At 40.6% G+C, this 21,335-nt stretch overlaps 1 protein-coding gene across 2 annotated transcripts; it reads right to left on the bottom strand.

Moving 5' to 3' along the window:
• Positions 1–2,685: 2,685 nt before the first annotated feature.
• On the bottom strand, positions 2,686–21,155 carry hira (histone cell cycle regulator a). Of its 2 annotated transcripts, none has more exons than XM_028578841.1 (25): positions 20,847–21,155; positions 19,090–19,152; positions 18,665–18,775; positions 17,110–17,200; positions 16,833–16,927; positions 15,903–15,998; positions 14,893–15,053; positions 14,525–14,692; positions 14,315–14,428; positions 13,243–13,313; positions 12,828–12,933; positions 11,746–11,967; positions 11,204–11,289; positions 10,821–11,021; positions 10,480–10,623; positions 10,160–10,379; positions 9,738–9,836; positions 7,881–8,029; positions 7,601–7,762; positions 7,229–7,287; positions 6,624–6,729; positions 6,362–6,484; positions 6,105–6,268; positions 5,875–5,963; positions 2,686–4,543 (listed from the first exon to the last, which is right to left on the bottom strand). In XM_028578841.1, the coding sequence occupies exons 1-25, from the start codon at positions 20,881–20,883 to the stop codon at positions 4,427–4,429; spliced, it is 3,054 nt and encodes a 1,017-aa protein (XP_028434642.1). In that variant the 5' UTR covers positions 20,884–21,155; the 3' UTR covers positions 2,686–4,426. The 2 variants fall into 2 exon arrangements, with proteins under 2 accessions (XP_028434642.1, XP_028434643.1); XM_028578842.1 differs by having other exon boundaries at positions 10,160–10,376.
• Positions 21,156–21,335: the final 180 nt, after the last annotated feature.

Below are 21,335 nucleotides of genomic sequence, written 5' to 3'. Positions count from 1 at the left end.
CACCTTTTCTCTTCATCAATGTAATCACTGAGTACAAAGAAGAAGCAGTCTAACCGCCATAACTACAGTGATATTAATCATTTGGGAAGAGAACGTACTGATCAGCTGGCTGGCAGGCTAAATCAGTTTGTGTTGCCAAGCACTGCATAAAGTTTCTATATTGGTTGTAATGGGGTTAACTCTCGAAAAGTCAAAAAACAATAACTGACTATATATATATGCCCTCTGTGTCTTTCTTTCTCACACACACACACACAAATGTGTACGCTTGCAGAACTGTAAAGATAAGACCTCATGGTCACGGTAGTGAACCAGCTCAAAGATCTGAATTCAATCAAAGACAAATTAAAAATTAGTAATAATTATAATAATTCATTACATTTATAAAATATAAAAAACAGGCCTTAATGCACAACATGTCAAATACAAAGGTAACAGTTATCCATACAAGTGTGCAGATTTACCGTGATCATTGGGGAGGACACATTTTATGGGGGGGGTCTGTATATATATATATATATATATATATATATATATATATATATAAACTTGCATGTATATATTAATTAGGTACAGTATTTTAGTGTTCTTTTTTTGTGTTCTATTTTTTTTAATTATATATATACATATAGGTAGCCCAGCGCCACCAGTGTAAGACACCTATGTCTGAGCAACAGACGAATAAGAAATAAGAAATCAGCAGTCATCGGTAAAAGAAACAAAATAAAAACGTTCTTGTTTCAGTGTCAAGTTCCCAATAATGCTGCCATATACCAAGCTGGAATTAACAGGAAATGTGTTATGTGGACTATGGACTGACAAATCACAGTTTAAATCTCTTCAATCTAACCACTGAGTAGACTGCGGAGTGCCCAAAGAAAACACACTGACTCAATATTTAGAGCAACATTGCACTGTTTGGCTTCAGTAATGATCCAGGGTTACTTAGGCCTACACTTTTCTGGACTGGACAAAATAAATAAATCCAAGATCCAACAGTATTCTTCTATATCATGCAACACTGTGGGGACATCAACTAACTGGAAGTTTGAATCATATAATTCTTCTTCTTTTGGGGCCCAAACTAATTCTAACTTTTCAAAGGTAGTGATATGTCTCATATTGATGCAAATTAAAACTATGGAAGCCCTGAGAGGCATGGGAGGAAATCTGGGTTATCTATTTCTAAATCTGATCTGAATTGTTTTCTCTGCTGATTAAGCAACAGGTTAAGAAGGATTTGCCAGAATAATGGTTTTGAGTTCCTTACTTTTCATCTTTCAGCAGGTGAAAACAACGGTGCACTTCAGCCTCTTGTGGCTGAAATGAGTATCAAAGCTACCGTTTTGACAGATAAAAGAAAATTTATAAAAAATTATCCGGGCAAAACTTTTCCCCACCGGTTCTTAAATTATAAATACAAGAAATAAAACAATTTAGATTAGATGTAGAAAATGACCAGAATTTTTGTTTGTTTTTCTCACTTGCCTCTCCTTGGCTTCTGTATAAAACAATACAAATTATGAAGAGTAGCATTTCACAAGAAGGGTTAGGTTAAAGTAAGATTCAAAGTGAGGGAGAATGCAGACTAAATCCTGAGTTCACTGGTACATCTTTAAAGAATACAACACATTAACTTGGCATAATGTCACATGGATTGAAAAGTAAAAATGGCAGAGCTCCAGTAAGAAGTCTCACACTCAAATTCATATTTAACGTTATCTTTTGATTTTATACAGTGTGATCTGTGTCGCACAAATATCATGTGTTTGGTAGTTGAAAGGTTCTTCTTTCATATTATCTTCATTTAACCCCCATCTGCGGTCACACTTTCTCTCGTTCACACACACTTAAGAAACACCAGACAGGAAATGACCAAAACCCAACTGTTTCCTCGTTTATTTAGTTTTTCACTTTCTTTCTTCCAAAGCTAAATTTTAGCTCGTCTCCACTCATTTTTTCTTTTTCTTATAGAAAATGGAAACGAAAAATTGCCTTGTACAAACATTTAAAAAATGACTAACAGCAAAAATAAAAAAAGAATTGAAAGAAAGTAATGCTGTACAGATTGGTAAAGAAAGATGAGTTCTTCCCCTCTGCCTCAGTGCTGCTCTCCACACTGTGCAGTCAAATACAGCAGTAAACAAGCTTCTTAAGCTCACACTACACACACTACACACTACACACACACACACACACACACACACACACACACACACACACACACACACACACACACGGCGGAGGATTGCTGCTGTGGACAAAAAGGCTACACACAAGTACTTTTTCTTGAAGTTCAATTATGTTTTGTCAGGTTTCATGACTGCTTAAAATGTCAAGTTAATGGATGCAAGACGAAAAAAATGTCCTGATTAAACTGATTTCTTTACAGTGATTTTTGCCCGGCAAGAGAGAGAAAACAAACAGGTTGCATCAAAAAAAAAAGATGTTATTTACAAGGGACAAGAAATGAAACAGACCAAATAATGTCTACATACCATGTCTTCACTGGGCCTGTTTGAAACGTTCATATCATTTCACAACGATCCCACGTTTTAACTGGCAAACCCTTTAGTGTGATTTATGAGTTTAAAAAAAGCATGTGGTGAAACTAGAACACATACGAGAGAGGAGGCCTGTTTGATACACATCCAGTAATATAGGTTGAAGATTGACTGCTTTTGCTTTATGGAAGGCTGACCTAAGCATATTTTCCTCGAGCAGCTGATATTCACAATGAACGTGTCTGTATGGGACTGTGGCCCAAGTTTACAGTCAAATGTTCCAAGTCTCTGCAGATCAGAGGATTCACTGTTGATATTTAGTTAAACCTGTGCGTATTAAGAAGAAAAATAATTATTTTTTCCCACCTTTCTGAGTGTTTCAGCAACACCTGCAGGCAGGAGAATGTGGTATACAGTAAATATATAATCTGAGATGTCATGATAAAGGAGCTTGGTTCTGAATTTATTCACCCAACACAATACAAATAGGACTTATTAAGTCCACTTATTATGTTAAAACCTTGTTTGATCATCTTGTTTTTAAAAAAATTATTACATTGTGTGTAACAATTGATGAAATTAAGTCAAAAATGACAGACAACTTGTACTGATGTCTAACATTGTTGAAGTTCAAGATGCGACTGATGCACATTCCTGCATCGCCTAATCTTTGTTATTAAGTCTGGCATTGTGTTCATGTTAGTTTATTTCTCATTTGATTTTTAGTCACAATGCACAATTGGCTGCTGTGCTTCCTGTTTGTGCACAAACACATTTTCTACCATCTGAAATGCTCTAAGTACTCTTTGAGTGACGTGTGAATGCTTCCGTGATTTAGAACCAGCCGTAAAAAGTGACACAAACGCTGCATTTCCACTGCACGGTGCAGCTCTACTCAAACTCGGATTTGGGCTTCCATTAGCAAAAGTTTTGGGTTGGGGAAGCAAGCGTTAAACCTTTTTGCTCAGTTGAGGAAGTTTTATTGAATTTAGCAGTTTCCAAATGAAAAATGAAAGAGAAAAGTTCTGGTACCAAAAGTGAGTTGAGTAGGGCTGAAATGTGCAGTGGAAATGAGGCAAAATGCGTCATTTAAACCCATTTAAACCCTGTTGACTTTGTTTTCCAGAGGTCCATCTTGTATTTCAGAATTTCAAAATTCCAGTGGGGTTATACATTTGATTATCTTCTTCGCTGTGACTTCACATTTTTGGCATTTGCATTGTCACTTTTAAAGACAGCCAATATGCTCAGAAAAATTCTCCCGTTGGCAGATTTAGCCTTTAAAAAGCCGGTTGAACCATTTTGTCTGGATTCCCCTCATTTCCTTCACCTTGCAGATAGAGGCGTGCGGTTATTTCTACACTTAAAGGCATCACTTTGGTACAAGCATATTGCTCTTTTACATCCATTCTGATTTGTATGAGCGTCTCACCTCTGCTCTCTCTCTCCGAGGAGGGAAACCGACTTAAGAAGGATTCACACGTGGCAGGAATCCAACCTGCGAACTCTGTCAGCACCTCTCTTAAGTTAATCTTTTTATGTTCATAATTAGGAGAGCAGGAGAGGGTCATAGGTCAGAAAAAAACACTTTTAGCAGGAAAAAAAGACAAAAGACGAAAGTTCATACTGAGATCGTGATTAGAAAAAAATAAAACTAAGCACCCACCACTTCTCCCCAGTGAGCAACAGCACTGAAAAGTCCCAGCGCTTGAAAAGCTGTGGACTGGCTGTTAGTAAAGTTCTCCTAAAACACCCAGGATGTGTTTTTCAGATTTCAGCCAGAACAGCGTTTCAAGCTTCCAAAGTTGAGAAAAAGCAGTCCGAGTTCATCCGAGCCGAGCCGGGACAAACCAAACTGATTTCATGATGAGTTTGAGTGTGTGTTTTGTGTCAGTCTGTGTGTTTGTTTGTAGCAGTGTGTGCTATTTGTTGCGCAGCAGCTCCAGCTGGTCCTGGTATTCAGTGAACAGTCTCTGGAATCGCAGGTTTTCAACGATGACGGGTAAAACCTCCCGCAGCAACTCGCGCTTACGTAGACCCTTAACACAGGAAACAAATAGTTAGCAACATGTCACAGTTATTGTGGTGGCAGAGCTAGCGAGGGCTAAATGTATTAGCTATTAGCTTTGTTCGCACAGGTTGAAACAGGACTACAATGTTCACAATACGATGGACCAGTGAAATATTATCACAGTTAATCAGTTAATCAGATCATATGAGTCAGCATTTCTTGCAACAGGTGTGAGAATTAAGCAGTCCAGATTTTTTTTATTGATTAACTGATGAGTTGATCAACAGCAAATTAATCACCAATTTCGATAAATTAAATAGTTTAATAAGCAAAACAACAATGCTAAATAATGGCTGCTCACAGCCTCTCTAACGTGAGGATTGTCTGCTTTTTTCTGATTTGTCTCATTGTAAATTTAATATCTTTGGGTTTTAAACTGCCACTAATTAACGTTAATTCCAGTAACTTCAAACCCAACGTGGCCGCGGTCAGATTCGTGGGCTCTCTGTAGCCGGTGTCTGTACTCACCCACCGATCATCTGCGAGGAAAGAAAGTTCACTCAGTAACACCACTGCACAAAGTGATTGGACTGAGTGTTTCTTGCCGTTCAGAGTGATGCCTCTTCTCTAGTTAAATGAACCGATCGCTTTTATGTCATATTCATAATTTAAAGGCTTTAGAATCAGGACGTCCAGATGCCATTTGGATCAAGTCGCTCGTGGAAATTAGAGGTCTGTCAGATTAACAGCTGTTATTTCAATGGGTCAGATCCATATTTGATCAACATTAAGGTAAATAGAAGTATCAGACTGGACTCGGTATCGACAGATAGTCGATATTATTAAGGACTCTGAGCCGGGGAAAAAAAATCAATCGGGACATGCCTATTATAACCGACCCGAGCTGGGTTCGGACAGATATTTAGAAATGATGATTGAACATTTTAAATTTAAAACAGCTTATTATTAGCCAATGGGGCGCGTCTGTGTTAACGTGCGCTTGTTGCCCCGTGTGCTCTGATGCGCTCATCTGTTGACATTTCCAAATGCCTTCTTACAGTTGCTTAATAAAAGCGGGCTTTCCACACAAACAAACCTACATGTGTCATTAGTATGAGAAAAAAAAATTATTTTAACTGTCTCGGGCTCGGACATAAATATCCTAATGCCTGTCGGGCTCGGGTTGGGTTCGGTTACTGCTTGGTCGGACGCGGGCCGGGCTCGGACAGAAAAATGCAACCCGATCCGCACTCTAATCCCTATAGGTCAGTAAACCCACATAAAAGAGGTCAGAGACCGAGCCATGGGAAAACAAGACAGCTTTCGACAGGAGGAAGAAGAGGCCATTTGTCATCATACCAGAGTGGTGGGCTCCCAGGCTGTGGCCGCTGATTTGTGGACGGGACCCAGCAGTTCCTTACAGAGTTCTCGGAGACGATACTCCGAGCCTGCAGGTAACACACACACACACACGTCAAAACTGAAACACATCAGTCAAAACTGAAACAAAAATCAGACTCAACGCTCCACATATACAGTCAGTCCTGTGTTCAAAGTCTCGAAACCCTTAGAGGGTGATAGTTTGGTACCTTCGTTGACGAGGAAGCGGGCGTAGATGAGCAGCCAGTAACGATACTCCTGCGCTGACTGCAGAGTCAGAGCAGACGCCAGCTGATTCTCCAGGAAGGCCATGGTCATGCTCTGCTGCAGGTGGTGAGGGGTGGAGGAGAGGCGGGACGCCAGCCGACCAGCACTGCAGGGACCAGAGACATTTTTGTTTTTTAATTTAATTCTTTATTACATTTCATCTGGACTGAGAAGTGGCAATTTAATATTGCTGTCGTACTTAAGGTTGCGGCCCTGCATGACAGCCAGCGGCCCTGGGGACACAAGTGCATCTTGGGTAGGCAGGCAGCTTCTAAAGTCAGCACACTGGACCAGAGAGTCTCCTTTATCTGCTATCAGAGTCCTGAGGGAGACACGATATAATTCTTAAGAAGTTGAATTATTCAGTCGGCGTCCTGCTCTTTAAGAATCATTTGAACCAAACTCAGTGATATTTTTAGCGGTTGTTTCAGCCGTACTGTGTCTCTACTCTACAGTCTCACCATGTCTCCAGTGAGGAGCTGAAGCAGTAGGACTTCCCGTTGGACAGTCCAATGACTGGAACTCCCTGCTGGGTCAGCAGAGACTGAGACACTGTGGTGTCTGCACCTTCAAAACACAAACACAATGTTTTTAGGGAGGATAGTGTGACTGCATTCTCCAGACTCACTGATGCAAATACATACAATAAATAAGTTACATAAGTCAAAATAACGTGGTTTGAAGCCATCATCATGTGGGGATAGAACCTCTTATGGATCATCTTCTTTCAAAATCATTTGTTGAATGTACTTTAAAAAGGAACAACATTCAACATTTTGGCAAATACACTTATTTGCTTTCTTTTCATGAGTAAGACGGATATCCATATCTCATGTCTGTATGTTAAGTACACAGCTCGAGTCTGGATATGGTTAGCCTAGCTAAGCATAAAGACTAAAAGACTACTCACAGCAGCTGCTGTTTTTTTATTAACTGAGCCCAGCACCATACTTATCACAGACGTGAGATTGATATCATCTTCCCCTCCAGGATAGAAAGCAGATAAATGTATTCGCCAAAATGTTGCATTCTTCCTGTGTCATCGTCACATGCTGCAGTGTCTCACCAGATAAAATAGTCAGCAGGGACTCGTTCTTCACCAAAGCCTTTTGTTTCTGAACGTCCCTGCACACAGAAAGAAAACAAATTAATAAAGCTATTTGAATATGTCAGAAACAATACCATCAATCACATCACTGCTCTTGTATTGTTCTACATGAAAAGCTTTGACTGAAACAGCATTTCTATCAACTGATACGGAGGGAAAAAATAACATACAAATATCTCTGTAATGCACGTATAAAACTATGTTTTGAATAAGTCTACATGGGAAATAACATACAAGTTAGAAACATCCCAAATAAATACAGATCACGTCTAAAAAAGAAAATAGAAGAAATCCACCACAACATTTCTAACAAAATCTGTGAGCACGGACCAGACAGACAGCGTCGCTCCAGCTGTCAGAGCCATGACGAAGTGGGCGGTGCAGTGCAGAGCTGACACAGGCGTGGGCAGCTGGATGGCAGGAAGGAGCCGCCGCCCACAGGAAGAGAACACGGACAACATCCTGTCCTGACAGGCGACGGCGATGACGTCACTGAGGGAGAGGAAGAGCCAGGAAAAACAGATTTTGTGTTGTTGATTCGTTTATTTATACAAATCGATGGAGGCATGAAGACGAGCTCCATCTGTGAATGACACGCTGAGCGTCGTACCTGCTCCCTGCAGCAGTGACCACGGAGCTGGGCAGCAGTGTGTTCCAGTCTCGTCCGTCTCTGGAGCATCGCAGCTGGCTGAGCTTTGAACCCGCAACCAACGACACCTCGTTCTCCACCTCCAGGAACACTGACGGCTCCATGCTCACCTACACACACATTTTCCATTTATAGCTTAACAACAGCTATGCGAGAAACAGTGTTATCCTAACTGACTGATAATAAAAAATCAATGTATGTTCACACCCAAAATGTTATTTGATTTATTAGGGCTGCACAATTAATCAAATTTTAATCACGATCACGATTTTGGCTTCCCACGATCAAATTTGCGTGATCGAGCGATATTTAAAATGCGTCATAGAACGCTCCTTATCAAAGTTTTTGCAAAGCCACTCTAGCGCTCCATAAACCACTCTCTGATCACGTGCCTCCGTGAGCCAATCAGGGTTCCGTTGTTGGAAATACATTCACACTACACCGTTTAGCTGTCAGCTTTTTAGCTGTGTTTAATCCAGTTACTACTGTGGCTAACAGTAGGCTAACGTTACCTGCTGTGTAACGTGTTATTAGTGTTTACTAGCGTGACATGCAGCGATGTTTATGTTGCCTCTAACGTGGGTTTCGGAGCATCAGAGCGCAACGCAGACATGTAAGTAGCAGTGTAATGAGCCAATGAAATCCACGTTGCTATTTCATCAGGTAGATACCTTACGGCAAACGTGCATGTATGGAAAGTGGTCACACAACAGCTGAAATGGCATACTCCTTCACAGTATCCTTCAATAAAGGAGGAATATAGCACAATATGGATGTATTAACAGGAATGTAGCACAATATGGATGTAAAAGAAGTTATAATTGGCCTATGTGACAATAAAATTTGTTTTGGTTAAATCAACAAATAATCGTGATAATTAATCGTGATCTCAATATTGATCAAAATAATCGTGATTATCATTTTGGCCATAATCGTGCAGCCCTATGATCTATGCGGCGTTACCATCCTTAGTTTGGTAAGTCAGAGCAGATCAAAGTGGCATTAACATAAAAGTATCACTGAGAAAATTGCGTCAAGTGTAGTTTTGTCTGTAATATGTTAAACTGCTGTGTAAACAAACTACAGAAACATCGGGAATTATGGGTAGAAAGAGATGGATGATTATTTGTGTTCTGTTTACTTCTAACTCACAAACAAAGAAAAGAGACCATTTCTTGATCATTTCTACTGATGTTGTTGCAGTTCTTACTGGTCACCAGTAGAGGGAGTTGACTACTACAGACTACTGTCACATACAGCACTGTGAGCGAAGGCCAGGTACAATCACTGCAACTTCAGTTCTGTTTTTTAAATTTCGTGTGCGACAGACGCAGGTGCAACAAACAAACACAAAGTAGGAATATAAAATGCTAAATATATGTCACTTCATTTGGGTTGCAAACACATATTCCGCTAGCTTAAAAAAAATAATTTAAGGGGAGTAAAACGTACTATAAGCTTAAAGGCCGTTTTATGCTTCTGCGTCGACGGCGTACCCCCGCAGACCCCTCTGCTTTTACACCAGACCCTACGCCGTAGCCTGACGCGCACCTCTCGAAAAATTTAAAATTTAACTACACGACGTGGCTTGGTAGGGTTGCATTTCCCCTGACTCATTTCCTGGTTCTCCTTCTCCACACACACCAGCGCACAAGTATAAACTTCAGGCCACTTACGTAGGCTACGGCGAAAGCTCTGTGTGGAGCCTCCGCAGAGCCATAAAACGGCCTTAACATCCAGCAGAAAACTGTACATAAAAGGTGGTTCTGTTCTAAAAATAATACACACACACGCACGCACGCACACACAGTGTGTTACCTGCAGACTGAAGGCCTTCTTTATACTGGGCGTTGGTAGTTTGAGAGCAGCTGGAGGAGCTGCCACCCTGCTGGGCTCCCGCTCTGCTGGAGGAATTATCTGACAGGAAGAGGAGGGACAAATCATACATTTATCTCTCTCTCTCTCTCTCTCTCTTTTCCAAGGACATCTTCACAAAAGGAGCTTTTACTAGACCTTTTCAATAGTACTTGCTATTCAATTCAAAACTATTGAAGCCAAAAAATATGCTCTGACTGACATTCTGTAACTACGGGGTTAATTAATGTCTTCACGACCTGAATATGTTCTTGTTCTGGTTTGTTAATGTTTTTGTGAAGGCATGAATGGATCTCTTGGAGTTCAATGATGTACCGGGACCTCCATCCATCTATCTGTTCCATCTTTTTCCTCCATCTCTCTACCTGCGTGAAGGGCTGGGCGATGGGTGCAGCCATCTTGTCTTTCCTGGGCCGTCCCTTTTTCCTCTTCTCCACCACCTCTCCTCCATCCATCAGCATCTCAGGTTTCCTCTTGCTGAACGACAAGTTCTTGTTGATGGAGGCCATCTTGTCCTCGCTGTCGCTGCTGGTGTCATCTTTTGTTTTTATGTCTTTCAGGGCGGAGATGCCGTCTTTTGGCCTGCTGGATGAACAGAAAAGCCCAATTTTGTTTTAGAGACGGTTTGTCCTCTTTTCTCACATTTGTATAATTTGTTTTCCTTCACTTATACGGAGTTGATCACCTGTCTAGAGGCGTGAGTCCAGCAATGGAGGAGATGGCGGCTGTGACCCCCGGCGTGGCCTTTGACCGCTCCGTGAACCTGGAGTCCAAAGCTTTCATTGGCTCGATCTTGGATGCAGAAGTGAGCAGAAGGCTTGTCTTCAAACTGGAACGTAAGGGAACCAGAAAATAAGGAACAGAAGAGGAGGAGGGAATGAGAAGATCAAGGGCATTTTTAAACGAAATAAAAAAAGGAAGAGGAGGACGGGGGGAGGGGAGATAGAGTTAGGAGTGAGAAATCTGAAAAAGTTAACAAGCGCAGATAGAACATCATAGAAAAAGAAAAGACAGAACAGTTTATACCCATCCTTGTTGTCTTCGAGCCCCTTGGCGGTGCTGTTGGGTGGAGGCGAGGTGAGCATGGGGTCGTGGCTGGGCCTAAGCCCCAGAGAAGAGGCCTGTCCTGGGCTGGAGTCGGAGCTGAGCTGGGGGGTGAGCTGGTTGGACATGGAGGAGCCCGAGGGCAGGATGGGAGCGCTGTTGAACAGAGCCGGCGAGAAATCCCTGCAGAGACAGAAGGACTATTTTGCTGTACTTTCTCCATATGCAGTGTTTTTCTGTTGTGCATGTGTTGGCAAATTGATTATGAGGTTATATTATTTTATTTTGCTTGTGTTGGGTCTATTTGCATGCATTTTTTTAATTTGAGCTCTTGGGGGCCACCGTAGTGTTTCACATTTTTGTACCCCGTGTCCAGCTGAGCGATGCAGAGCGGTGTGATTCGTCTTCTGCCGTCTGCGGTTCTCGTCTCCACCTGCTTCTTCAGAAGGTTCTGCAAGACCACAAAATAACACATCCAAGATATTTAAGATTAAAAAAATATCAGAAAAGTATTTGTTTAAAAAAGAAAAAAAGGAGCTTTTAAATGGTGTTCATAAATATGTATCCAATACATCAGATATTTGAAAATGGGCTGTTTCCAAGTTATTCTACATCATCTGCTCTCCTGTGTTTGACTTGTATTTGTAAAACGGTGTATCTTCTATTCTCTTAACATAATCAGTGAGTTTCTATGTCTTTTCCCTGAATAATAAAATATTGCAAATATATAATCTATGCAGAGTCGGAAACTCGGTTCTGTGACTTTATATTTTAATATACCAGTAATTCTAAGCAGAAATGTGTGTATAAAAATAACACACACAAATGAACAAATTAGGATTCTTTATCAAATGCATGAGAACCCGACACTCTGCTGCTTGTTGGATGTAACATTTCAGTTTCCCACCTTCCTGATGTCCTCCAGAGACTCTCCGTTCATCACACTGTTGAGTTTGGGGGCTGAGGATTCGGGCCCGGCGCTTCCTGGTCCCGAGTTGGCCTGGGCCGAGTTCTGACGCTCCTGCTGGTATTTGAGCATCTCGGGGTTCTCGATGATGGTGGTGGAAAGCTGAGCCTCGGTGCTGGTTATAGCCAGACTCTTACCGTAAATGTTCTGATGGATACTGTTCTGTGTGTCAGAGGAAGAGAGAGAGGAAGTTTAATTTGGGTTCTTTATGTTCTTGATGGAATGATGGAAAGAGGTTGTGTTTTGTATTATTTTCTTTGGGTGGCATTGACCAATTACAAGCCAACCAGGGCTTGTAAACATAAATCACATAGCTCGGGCGACTCGGTTTTCACTTCCGTTCACGTTTTTATTCCGCTCATGGAAACCGACATATTTTATAACTGAACCACAAATGATTTGCTATATAACATGATATATCCATGATCGGAAGGTGTTTCTAGAACTTAAACTGGTATTACGACAGTCAAATCCTGCTTTTCCTTTCTGGTATTCATACCAGGTAAAAACTGTTGAAAAAACAGCTGTTTTCAAGTGTCAAACCAGACCTCATCGGTTTATTCTTACCTTTTAAGCATGAAAAACTACTGGATAACAGAGGTTAGTATGTGTTTTCTCATATTAATAAAGCTCAGACACATTCAATTAATGTGTCTGGTAGCTGGTTTAGAGTTAGTTAGTTTAGATTTTATTCTAAGATGTGACAAAATGCAATGCAGGTATCTTAAAAAAAAAGGCAGAGATTAACACTTTTAGGCAACACCAAGATTTCTAGAAATGTAACTGTTTTCTTGAAAAACTAACACAGTCAACAGAAAAAAGCAAATGCAGGAAAGTTTATTTTAGAACATTCTGGTTGGGAATCGGTATTATGACTTTATACTAAATACTTTAAGTTATCAGTACTGAGAAAAGACAAACAGGGTCTCTTTTAAATATAGGAGTAATTTGTTTTGGTTTATTGAGTTAAATAACTAAGTTTGTGTTAGCAGCCAGATGTGATTCCATGATGCGTGTCTAACCTTCTCCTCCTCGTTCAGTGGGTCTCCCAGTTCATCCAGTGAGAAGTCCAGGTAGGCCACAGTGCCGTCCATCGAACACACTAACATTCCCAGACCTGTCAGAGTCCTAGACAAACACAATTCTAACTCAGACAAACGGAGGGTGTACCAGTAATGTCTTAAAATCCTGTTCATGGATAAGAGAGTATAGAGTAGTGATGAATAGTGTGGCACTGCAACCAAACAGCATTTTTCCAATAGCTTGTGATTATAAAAATAGACATTTGTAAGACCTGCAGACAGAAGACCTGGAGCTGCTAACAAGGTCAGATTATTTCTTTCATCTCAATGTTAAGTCTTTGCGAAAGAGAAACTTATGGAGGGAGACACTGAAGCACATGTGTGACAGGCCCCACAGCGCCTTTCAAAAACGTACCAGGAAATGTCCATTATCGATTTATCAAACAGATCGTGGATGACCACCAGGGGGCGCTTCAGAGAGGTCAGCTGAAGAGGAGAAACAGGAAACATTAGTATCGCCAGGAACTAAGCAGTAACTAAAACAGGGTAAGGAACTTTCTCACACAAACACAATCATTCAACATTTAAAAAAGTTGATATTAAAATTGACAGGTAGCCTTCATTGAAACAACCAATACCAAAAACTATGGCAGCTTGCCAGGTGTTTGTTCCCGTTAACGCTGTGTGATGAACAGCTAAAGGCTCCGACACACCAATCCGACGGCTGACCGTCGGCAGAAAAGGCAGTCGGACTGATCAGTCGGCTCCCGTCTCTCAAAAAAGTGCCTCAGGACACACTGATGCGGCGCCGACTTGAGCGTACGTTCTGCGCGTGCGCGAGACGTAATACGTCTCCGTAACAGCAGGCGGCGCTAATCTGTATTGTCGCCCAAAAAATGAAAACTGGAAATGACGGAACATCTCTCTAGACCTCGTAAACAGACCTCGTCAGACATTGTTTTCATCAGAGGGTGTTGATAGTAGTCAAGAAGGATCATTGTTGTCATTACTCGTTGAACGGAAGAAAATACGATGGCTAGTAATAAGAAGATACTGGTGTTGTCAGCTCTCGGGCTTCTTCTTGTGTAAAAAGCCCCGATTCGCTAGTCAAGGGTTGGCACTCCACCAATCAGATTGGCCATTGAGTCCGACTGCCCACTGGCCGATTTGACTTGTTGAATCGGCTGGATGCAGACGGCTCCGCCGACTGACGACGGCAAGGAACACATCGAAAAGACTCGAGTCAACGACCTCGCCAGACTGTCCGACGGCCGATAATCGGGTTGGTGTGTCAGCGCCTTAAGATGGTGTGAAAGTAACACAAAAGTAGTTTATACAGTAACACATTACTTTACATAGACAGTAATATTGTAAAGTAGCGTTTTACTTTCAAATAAAAGTAACTAGTAATATGTAATATTGAATTTTAAGTCAGTTGCCCAATAGTGATGACCATTTTCTAAAACAAAGTGAAGCGTGTAACTGACCCAGACGGAGAGCGATCGGTCTTTGCTGCCGACTGCGCAGCAGCAATACGGACAGCCGGGTTTTGGAGCGCTGCCGTTCTTCTGTTTCTTCTTAAAAATCTTTGGGTTGAATTTCTACAGAGAAAGAAACCAGATCCATCAGTGTGCAGACAGACAGATGTTAAGACGTACACTTTTAAAATGCACAACATCAGACTAAAATTTCCTTACAACCACAGTGACAGCTTTACGGTGGCCCACAAAGTCCATATTAGTCTTCCAGCCGTCTCTCTCCACGATCTGTGCGGTGGGACCGGAGTTGTTCATGGCGTGAGCCGATACCAGGTACTGGCCGTCTGGAGACCAGGAGAGACGCAGGACGTGGGTCGTCCCGCCGCACTGAGACACAGATAGAAATAACAAAAACTAATTCAGACCCTCATTTGGTTAACTTTGCTGTGGCAGAACTGGGAGGAAAACATACAGATGTTACAAATAAAAGAGTGAAAACGCATAACGAATGTGGACGTTCCCATGTAATAATGTCAACCCTGTGCGCACCACTGCATCATCAAACACAGCCGACAGTGTTTTTGTACCTCGCTGAAGGGTTTGGTGATGTTGGCCTCCATCTGCCAGTCCACTGTCCTCCACACTCGAAGGCTGTGGTCGTCGGCCTGGGAGGCGATGTATTTCCCCACCGGATCCCACGTCAGACCTTTAACCAACCCAGTGTGTCCTCGCAGCCATGTCACCATCTCTGGAGAGACACAGAAGACATCGATGATATTTTCCTGCTCTATCAACATACTGCATACTGTTTAATACTAACAGTGTTATAGGCTGTTAAAAAATGATCAATTAGTTTATCAAAAGAACATTCATCTGAAACTATTTTGATAAAGATTGTTTACTATTTGGTACATTGGTTTTTGCTTGAAAAATGACTAAACATTACCAAGTTCCAGCTTCCAGGATTTGCCGCTTTTCTTTGTCTCATGTGATAGTAGACTGAATGTTTATGTTTTAGGTTGATATTTAGGTCTAGTATCAGTCAGGTAAAATGAGCAACTTGATGGCATTACCTTGGGCTTTAAGAAGTTTTATTGAGTATATTTTCTGACATTTTATAAACTAAATGAACAATCAAGTAGCAGAAAAATAAGCAGCACGTTATAAGATAATGAAAATAAATTGCTATTTGCAACCCTGTATTGCAATATAAATTGCAATACATTGTGCAGAGAGGTTTTTCAGTATTTTGCATTTTCAGGAAAAACAATTTTTTTTTATGTGCAGGATTTGAAAATGTATTATTTTGCTAATCAGTAGTAGTATCCAGAATGATACTTTGGTAGACACTCATTATGCTAACCTAACATGCTGCTAGCTGTAGCTTTAACATACAAACACAAGAGTGGTATGGATCTCATTAAACTCTTGGCACTTGCCAAAATATATATTTAATAATGTCACTCAAACGCAAAATCTCCTTTAAATTCTGCTCATGATTAATGAAATGACATTAGGTCAAGAGGAACTGCGCAAAATATTCTGTCTTCCTTTAATTATTGCGAATGATACATTTTAAAAGTCGTTTTTCTCCTACCTGGAAATTTGCGAGCGTTCCAGATGACAATGGTGTTGTCCACGCTGCAGGAGGCCAGCCACACGTCATGTGGAGACCAAGCCACGTCCATCACATCTACAAACAAAACACACCGAAATCACTGCCTGAGTCTAATGTAGTGTCTTAGTGTTACTAATTAGAGGTTCCCTGTGGCGTTTTGATTTCTGGTAGCGCTATGGAGCTGTTTTTCTATGAATGGGTCCCTGTGTTGTCTTGTGCAGTGCACACGCACACGGATGCATATGCACGCAGGTGGTGCTATATAGATTTCCTCCAATGGTTTCACTATTCCACTGAGCTACAAGTGGTGGTAACACACCAATGTGAAAACAAAGGCAAGGAAGAAGAATGATGTAAATAATGCTGATTTAAAATACTTACAAAATCGGTATTGCTAATGCAAGGAAGAGAGAAAATACACTGCAAATATATGCTAGAAAAACTGACAGTAAACAAAACTTTAAGATATGCTAGTTAATTTACTTGTGTGCGTACATTGTGTGTTTTTAATGTTTTCTTTGTGCATTTTGTAGATATATTGTCTGGTCTGTGTACATAGATCTAAGACCCGGTTTACACTTGGTTTTAAAATTAGAGCACAGGTGAACAACATTTAATACAAGTGTAAACGACCACCAAGCGGCATGGTGATCCCATCACTCAAACCACATGCAGAGGTGGTCTGTCCACATATTTTTGTAGTGCGAATTCTAATCCATCCCCAAGAACGTATCAGGAAAATACATCCTCACTAAAGGACGTGCTAACATGCTATAACTTGCCCATTTGACGCATGACAGACACAGGTGTGAAAGACGATGTGTCCCGGTTGTCCAGTTGGTGTTCGGACCCCCGTATCGCATTTTAAAACCCAGTGTTAACAGAGTTTTAGTGTGTTTTGCGTCTTACCTCCAGTGTGGTTCCTCAGGATGGTAACACACCTCCACTGCTCCACGTTGGCCAGCTTACTGCTCGACCCAAACACTGTGCTCGGACCGATGAATCTACAGAGAAAACACACGGTCAAAACACAAACAGCACAAATCTAGTTTTGATTTAGAAAACGTTGTGGTTTACAATACTAAGAAGTTCATATGAAAATATAATATTACGTTCTAAATCATCAAGAGTGGACTGTAACAGCAAAAACAGCATTTGTATTTGCACATTTTGCGTGTGTACATACGCAGCTCTCTTCCACACCATGACCAGCTTGTCGTCTCCTCCTGATGCCAGGTACAGCCCGTTGTTGGACCAGCGCACACAGTTCACACAGGCTGCAGAGACAAATATACACTCGGGTTATAAATATAACTAACTAGGCTGTGTGTTATGATGGGCATTAATAGTGCCTGCTATATAGTAGTGCAACACGTTCCTATTATTAAATCTGACTGCTTGCACAGTTATTTGGAACACTTTCACATTAGTGCAATTCACACTCTTCTGCTGCTGGAGACTGGGCAGCAGTAGTTGTAGAATAAAAATATAGAAAAAGATTCAAACCACTTCTTCTTAAATCACTTTTTACAACACATTTTATAGACTTGCTTTTATGTGATGTCGTCTTGTTGCCCTATCAACTGTTAACTACATTTTATTTAATTGTTGTTTTAACGCTGCCCCATATTCTATTTTCACTATTACAATGTGTATATTTTTGTATTTGCTTTTGTTTCTCCTGTCAAAGCACTTGGTAAACTATTTGTTTTTGAAGGTGCTATACAAATAGTTATTATTATTATTATTATTATTATAACAAAAACTATTGCATCAGAATGCAACTTCTCCAAACTTTAGGCTGCTGGCACGAAAAAAACGTTACTATTTATAGTAATAGTAGCTGTAGGAGCAGGAGTCATAGAACATGTTGTACTGCTTAAAGCTGTTCAATAAAAATGAAATAAATAGGTCTGTAAAATCAATGGTGCATGATTGTAGGGAAATAGAGGAGCAGTATCTGCTTATTTGCTGTTCACAGAGCAAAGGAGCACAGCAGGATTAAAACAGGAACTTCAAACTAGCAGAAAGAAACTGAGGTGGCTATACGTAATTAGCAGGTCAGAAGCAGTCAGTGACATAGTCAAGACTACAGAATGGAGAAGAGTAACATCATATGTGTAATCTTGTATAGAAGTTGTCTCAATCCAACTGGCAGTATTCTTTAATTATTATTGTTAAGTGTTTTTGAAGTCTGGCAAATATAAATTCTCATTTGAACAAATATAACAGTGTAACCCACCAGATTTTAGTGGTGGGTAGCACTGCGGGTATATTGATTTTCTCTGGCACTCTTCGTGAAACGTAATCTCCATAGAAAGCTACTCAAATATGATATCTTCCCCAGTTTCACTAAGAGATTTTCTCTTCACAGGCATACAGAGTTATTAACCCTAACCCATTATGCCATTTTCTTCTCGTATGCGTCTCATAGATGTTCCATTGATTTTCTGATATCATTCAGCCTTTAATTCTATAACAGAGGTTGGAGTTAATGAGGATTGAACAGATAGATGCTTTAGTAGTGCTTGATGTGGTGGGTGATGCGTAATACATCATAATACAACCATGGCTGTATTTGTTTTTTTCTATGTAGAAGTTGGAGCAGTGTTTAGTATTGTTTATAGTAAAGTTGTATAGGTTTTAGAAGAACTAGTTTGCTTAAAACAGAAAAACTTACACAGCGGGGAATTAATCAATACATCAATTAACCAAACATTTCTACAGATGAGGCCGGTTACCTAGGTGATTGTCCATCTGGCACAGCATTTTGGGAATATTCTCATTCTTCTCGTCATCCTCCCTGAGGACTGGGGCCATGTTCCAGATCATCACCTTGCCAGAATCCTCTCCTGAAAACAAATCCAAAATTAAAGCCTATACACCCCTGACTTTCTGTTCCATGACGGCATGATTAAGACATCTCTGTGTTTTACTTTGAAAATCTTACACAATATGTAGCCCTAGGCTGCAGGAGAACATTTAGTATGATGTGATACAGATTCAGAACTGTCTTAAGAAACAGACACCAACACTGTACATAGTCATCAACCCAGTACTTCATCAAGCACTGGATATTATATAAATGACAAATGTTCATTTAATTTAATTTCAGTAACATCCTACGACAATGAAGCGGTTTCAGTGCCAAATGATCTGGTCTTACCTTGCCCACCAGTTGCAAATTTTGTCCCATCAGGGTGGATGTCAACTGAAAATATGGGTTTGCCTGTGGAACAAAACATATGTCAACATTTAATGATATTTGTCAAATCATAGTTTTATGATATTTTCTCTTTACAGGCATACAGAGCTACTGTGGGTGGTGTAAATAAAATACATCAATAAAATGTAGCCAGCCCCAGGGCGGACTGGAAACCTTTGGTTGACTTATAGCTAATGCTAGCCCAATTTTCAAATCTTGTCCCTAGTTTGGCTTTAACATGTACAGTGTAATTCACAAGTATTTTCACGTCAAGTATCCCTAAAGTGACACAAATTAGACCACAGATTCCCATTTGATGAGATTTTGTCATATGATAGAATTTTTACTTTTAAATGTTTTATTACAGAAAGCGTATCAAACACATGACCAAAACAGTCATACATTATGTTATTTGTGGATGGAATTACAGTAAAAATAAATGATTGTGCTGGGGACTCACTGGAACCCCTCAAGTACCCCTGACCCACTTTGGGAACCACTGGTGTAATTAAAATATACAGCTTTCAGTATCACAAAACCATAATACACTACAGATATGGAAATATAACTAAATACACATCAACAACACCATAAACCTTGGTAATTTGCAGTACAATTAGCTAAAAATGGGTACAGCACACACTTTGTTGTAAAATATTTTATATCTGGAATTAATATGATTCCAGTTGGTAATGTGTTCCAGAGTTGACAGCCCTTTATGGAGATGGTCTAGATGTGGTATTTTACAGTTGAAAACAAAAATGAGTAAAGCTCTCAAAGCTAAGTCAATTGTATGTTTTTAGTATGTTACAGTGATGCCACCGGACAGGCTTCATGTTTCAGTGCCTGGTTGTATAAGGATGCAAGATGTTTGATGGTAGATGTTGACGCTAAAGCCCAAATATTTGAACTTGTGCACAGTGGAAGAAGAAGGAAACTCATGTTTGCTGGTTATTTTGAGTGTCAAAGAGCATCTCTACGGAAAGTCCTTAATCAACAACAAAAATACTAAACATCTGCTGTTTGCAGCTTTTAAATTGAAGGGATTTGCTTGCTGTCTCTGCTGTAACGTTAGATAAGACATAAGACATGTCTTTTGGACATGTCCATTGCACATTTGGTTTTCCGGCCGTGGACACTTACGCATGTTAAGGATGCTTCACAGGCTTAAAGAATAATCTTAAAAACGAGTTACTTGACTATAATGACATAAGCTAACGTTAATAGTCAGCTGCACCCTAAATTCAGGCCATTTCCCCAACGGTTAACTTTCCAAAACTGACAGTTTGGAGAGACACTTTCTTTTAGCTCCACGTCAAGCATGTTCACTGTAACAAAAAATAAGGAGCGTTTGCTAAAATCAAACAAAATATAAGTCACTTTCAGACAACAACTTCGAAATGTGTCATTTTGAAGGTAAGTTAGCTAGCGTCAGGGCAACCGAGCTAGCCGTGGGGGGGCTAACTAACGTTAGCTAGCAAGCTAAGGTTAGCAAACATTAAATATATTTGGAGCACAGAGGAGTGGTACTGATGTTGACAAAAACACAAGATGTGTGTGTTCATTTGTTGAATAAAGTATTGTATGCGAGTGACTATGAAGTGACAGAAAAGTCAAACAAGTGTCGACCAACACCATCATGCCTCCTTATCATTTCACCCCCCCTCTGCCGACAACAAAAGCCCAACTTGGTCCAACAGATTCCTGCACAAGCTTACCGTTGTGGCTCACCCAGCTCGGCTTCAGCAGCTTCATTTTTCTATTTTTTCCCCTCCTGTCTTATATTCAAACAAAATCCATCCAGCGACCAGTTCAGCAGAACGAACAAACGCTAACCCCCTCCCTTTGTCTCAAACTCCGTCCGACACTTTGTTGTTTTTGTGATTCAACTCCATCTCTGCGGCAGCATCCCCCGAGTCTCTGAGCCCGAGCAGCGGCAGACAGGCGGCTCAGTCCGGACGACAGGAGAGGTAACACCAGGCGGTTCAGGAAGTGTTTCCGTTACGTTTGACCGCGAGCAGGAAAAAGCGTGCTGAGCGGCTGTCACAATAGTTCCGCAGGGGATCGACTTTGTGGACTTTTTAATGAAATACTTGTAAACAATAGTCGGTAGCATAATATCATGAGTTGTATGCACTCGTGTATTTAGTTTAGTTAAATGTATTAATCTCGATGGCAAAACAATCATCAAATGTATCACGTCGGTG

This window comes from Perca flavescens, chromosome 5 (assembly GCF_004354835.1).
Source record: "Perca flavescens isolate YP-PL-M2 chromosome 5, PFLA_1.0, whole genome shotgun sequence".
NCBI lineage: Eukaryota > Metazoa > Chordata > Actinopteri > Perciformes > Percidae > Perca > Perca flavescens.
The sequence above is the reverse complement of the archived record's forward strand: the minus strand, read 5'-3'. Positions and strand labels throughout refer to the sequence as shown.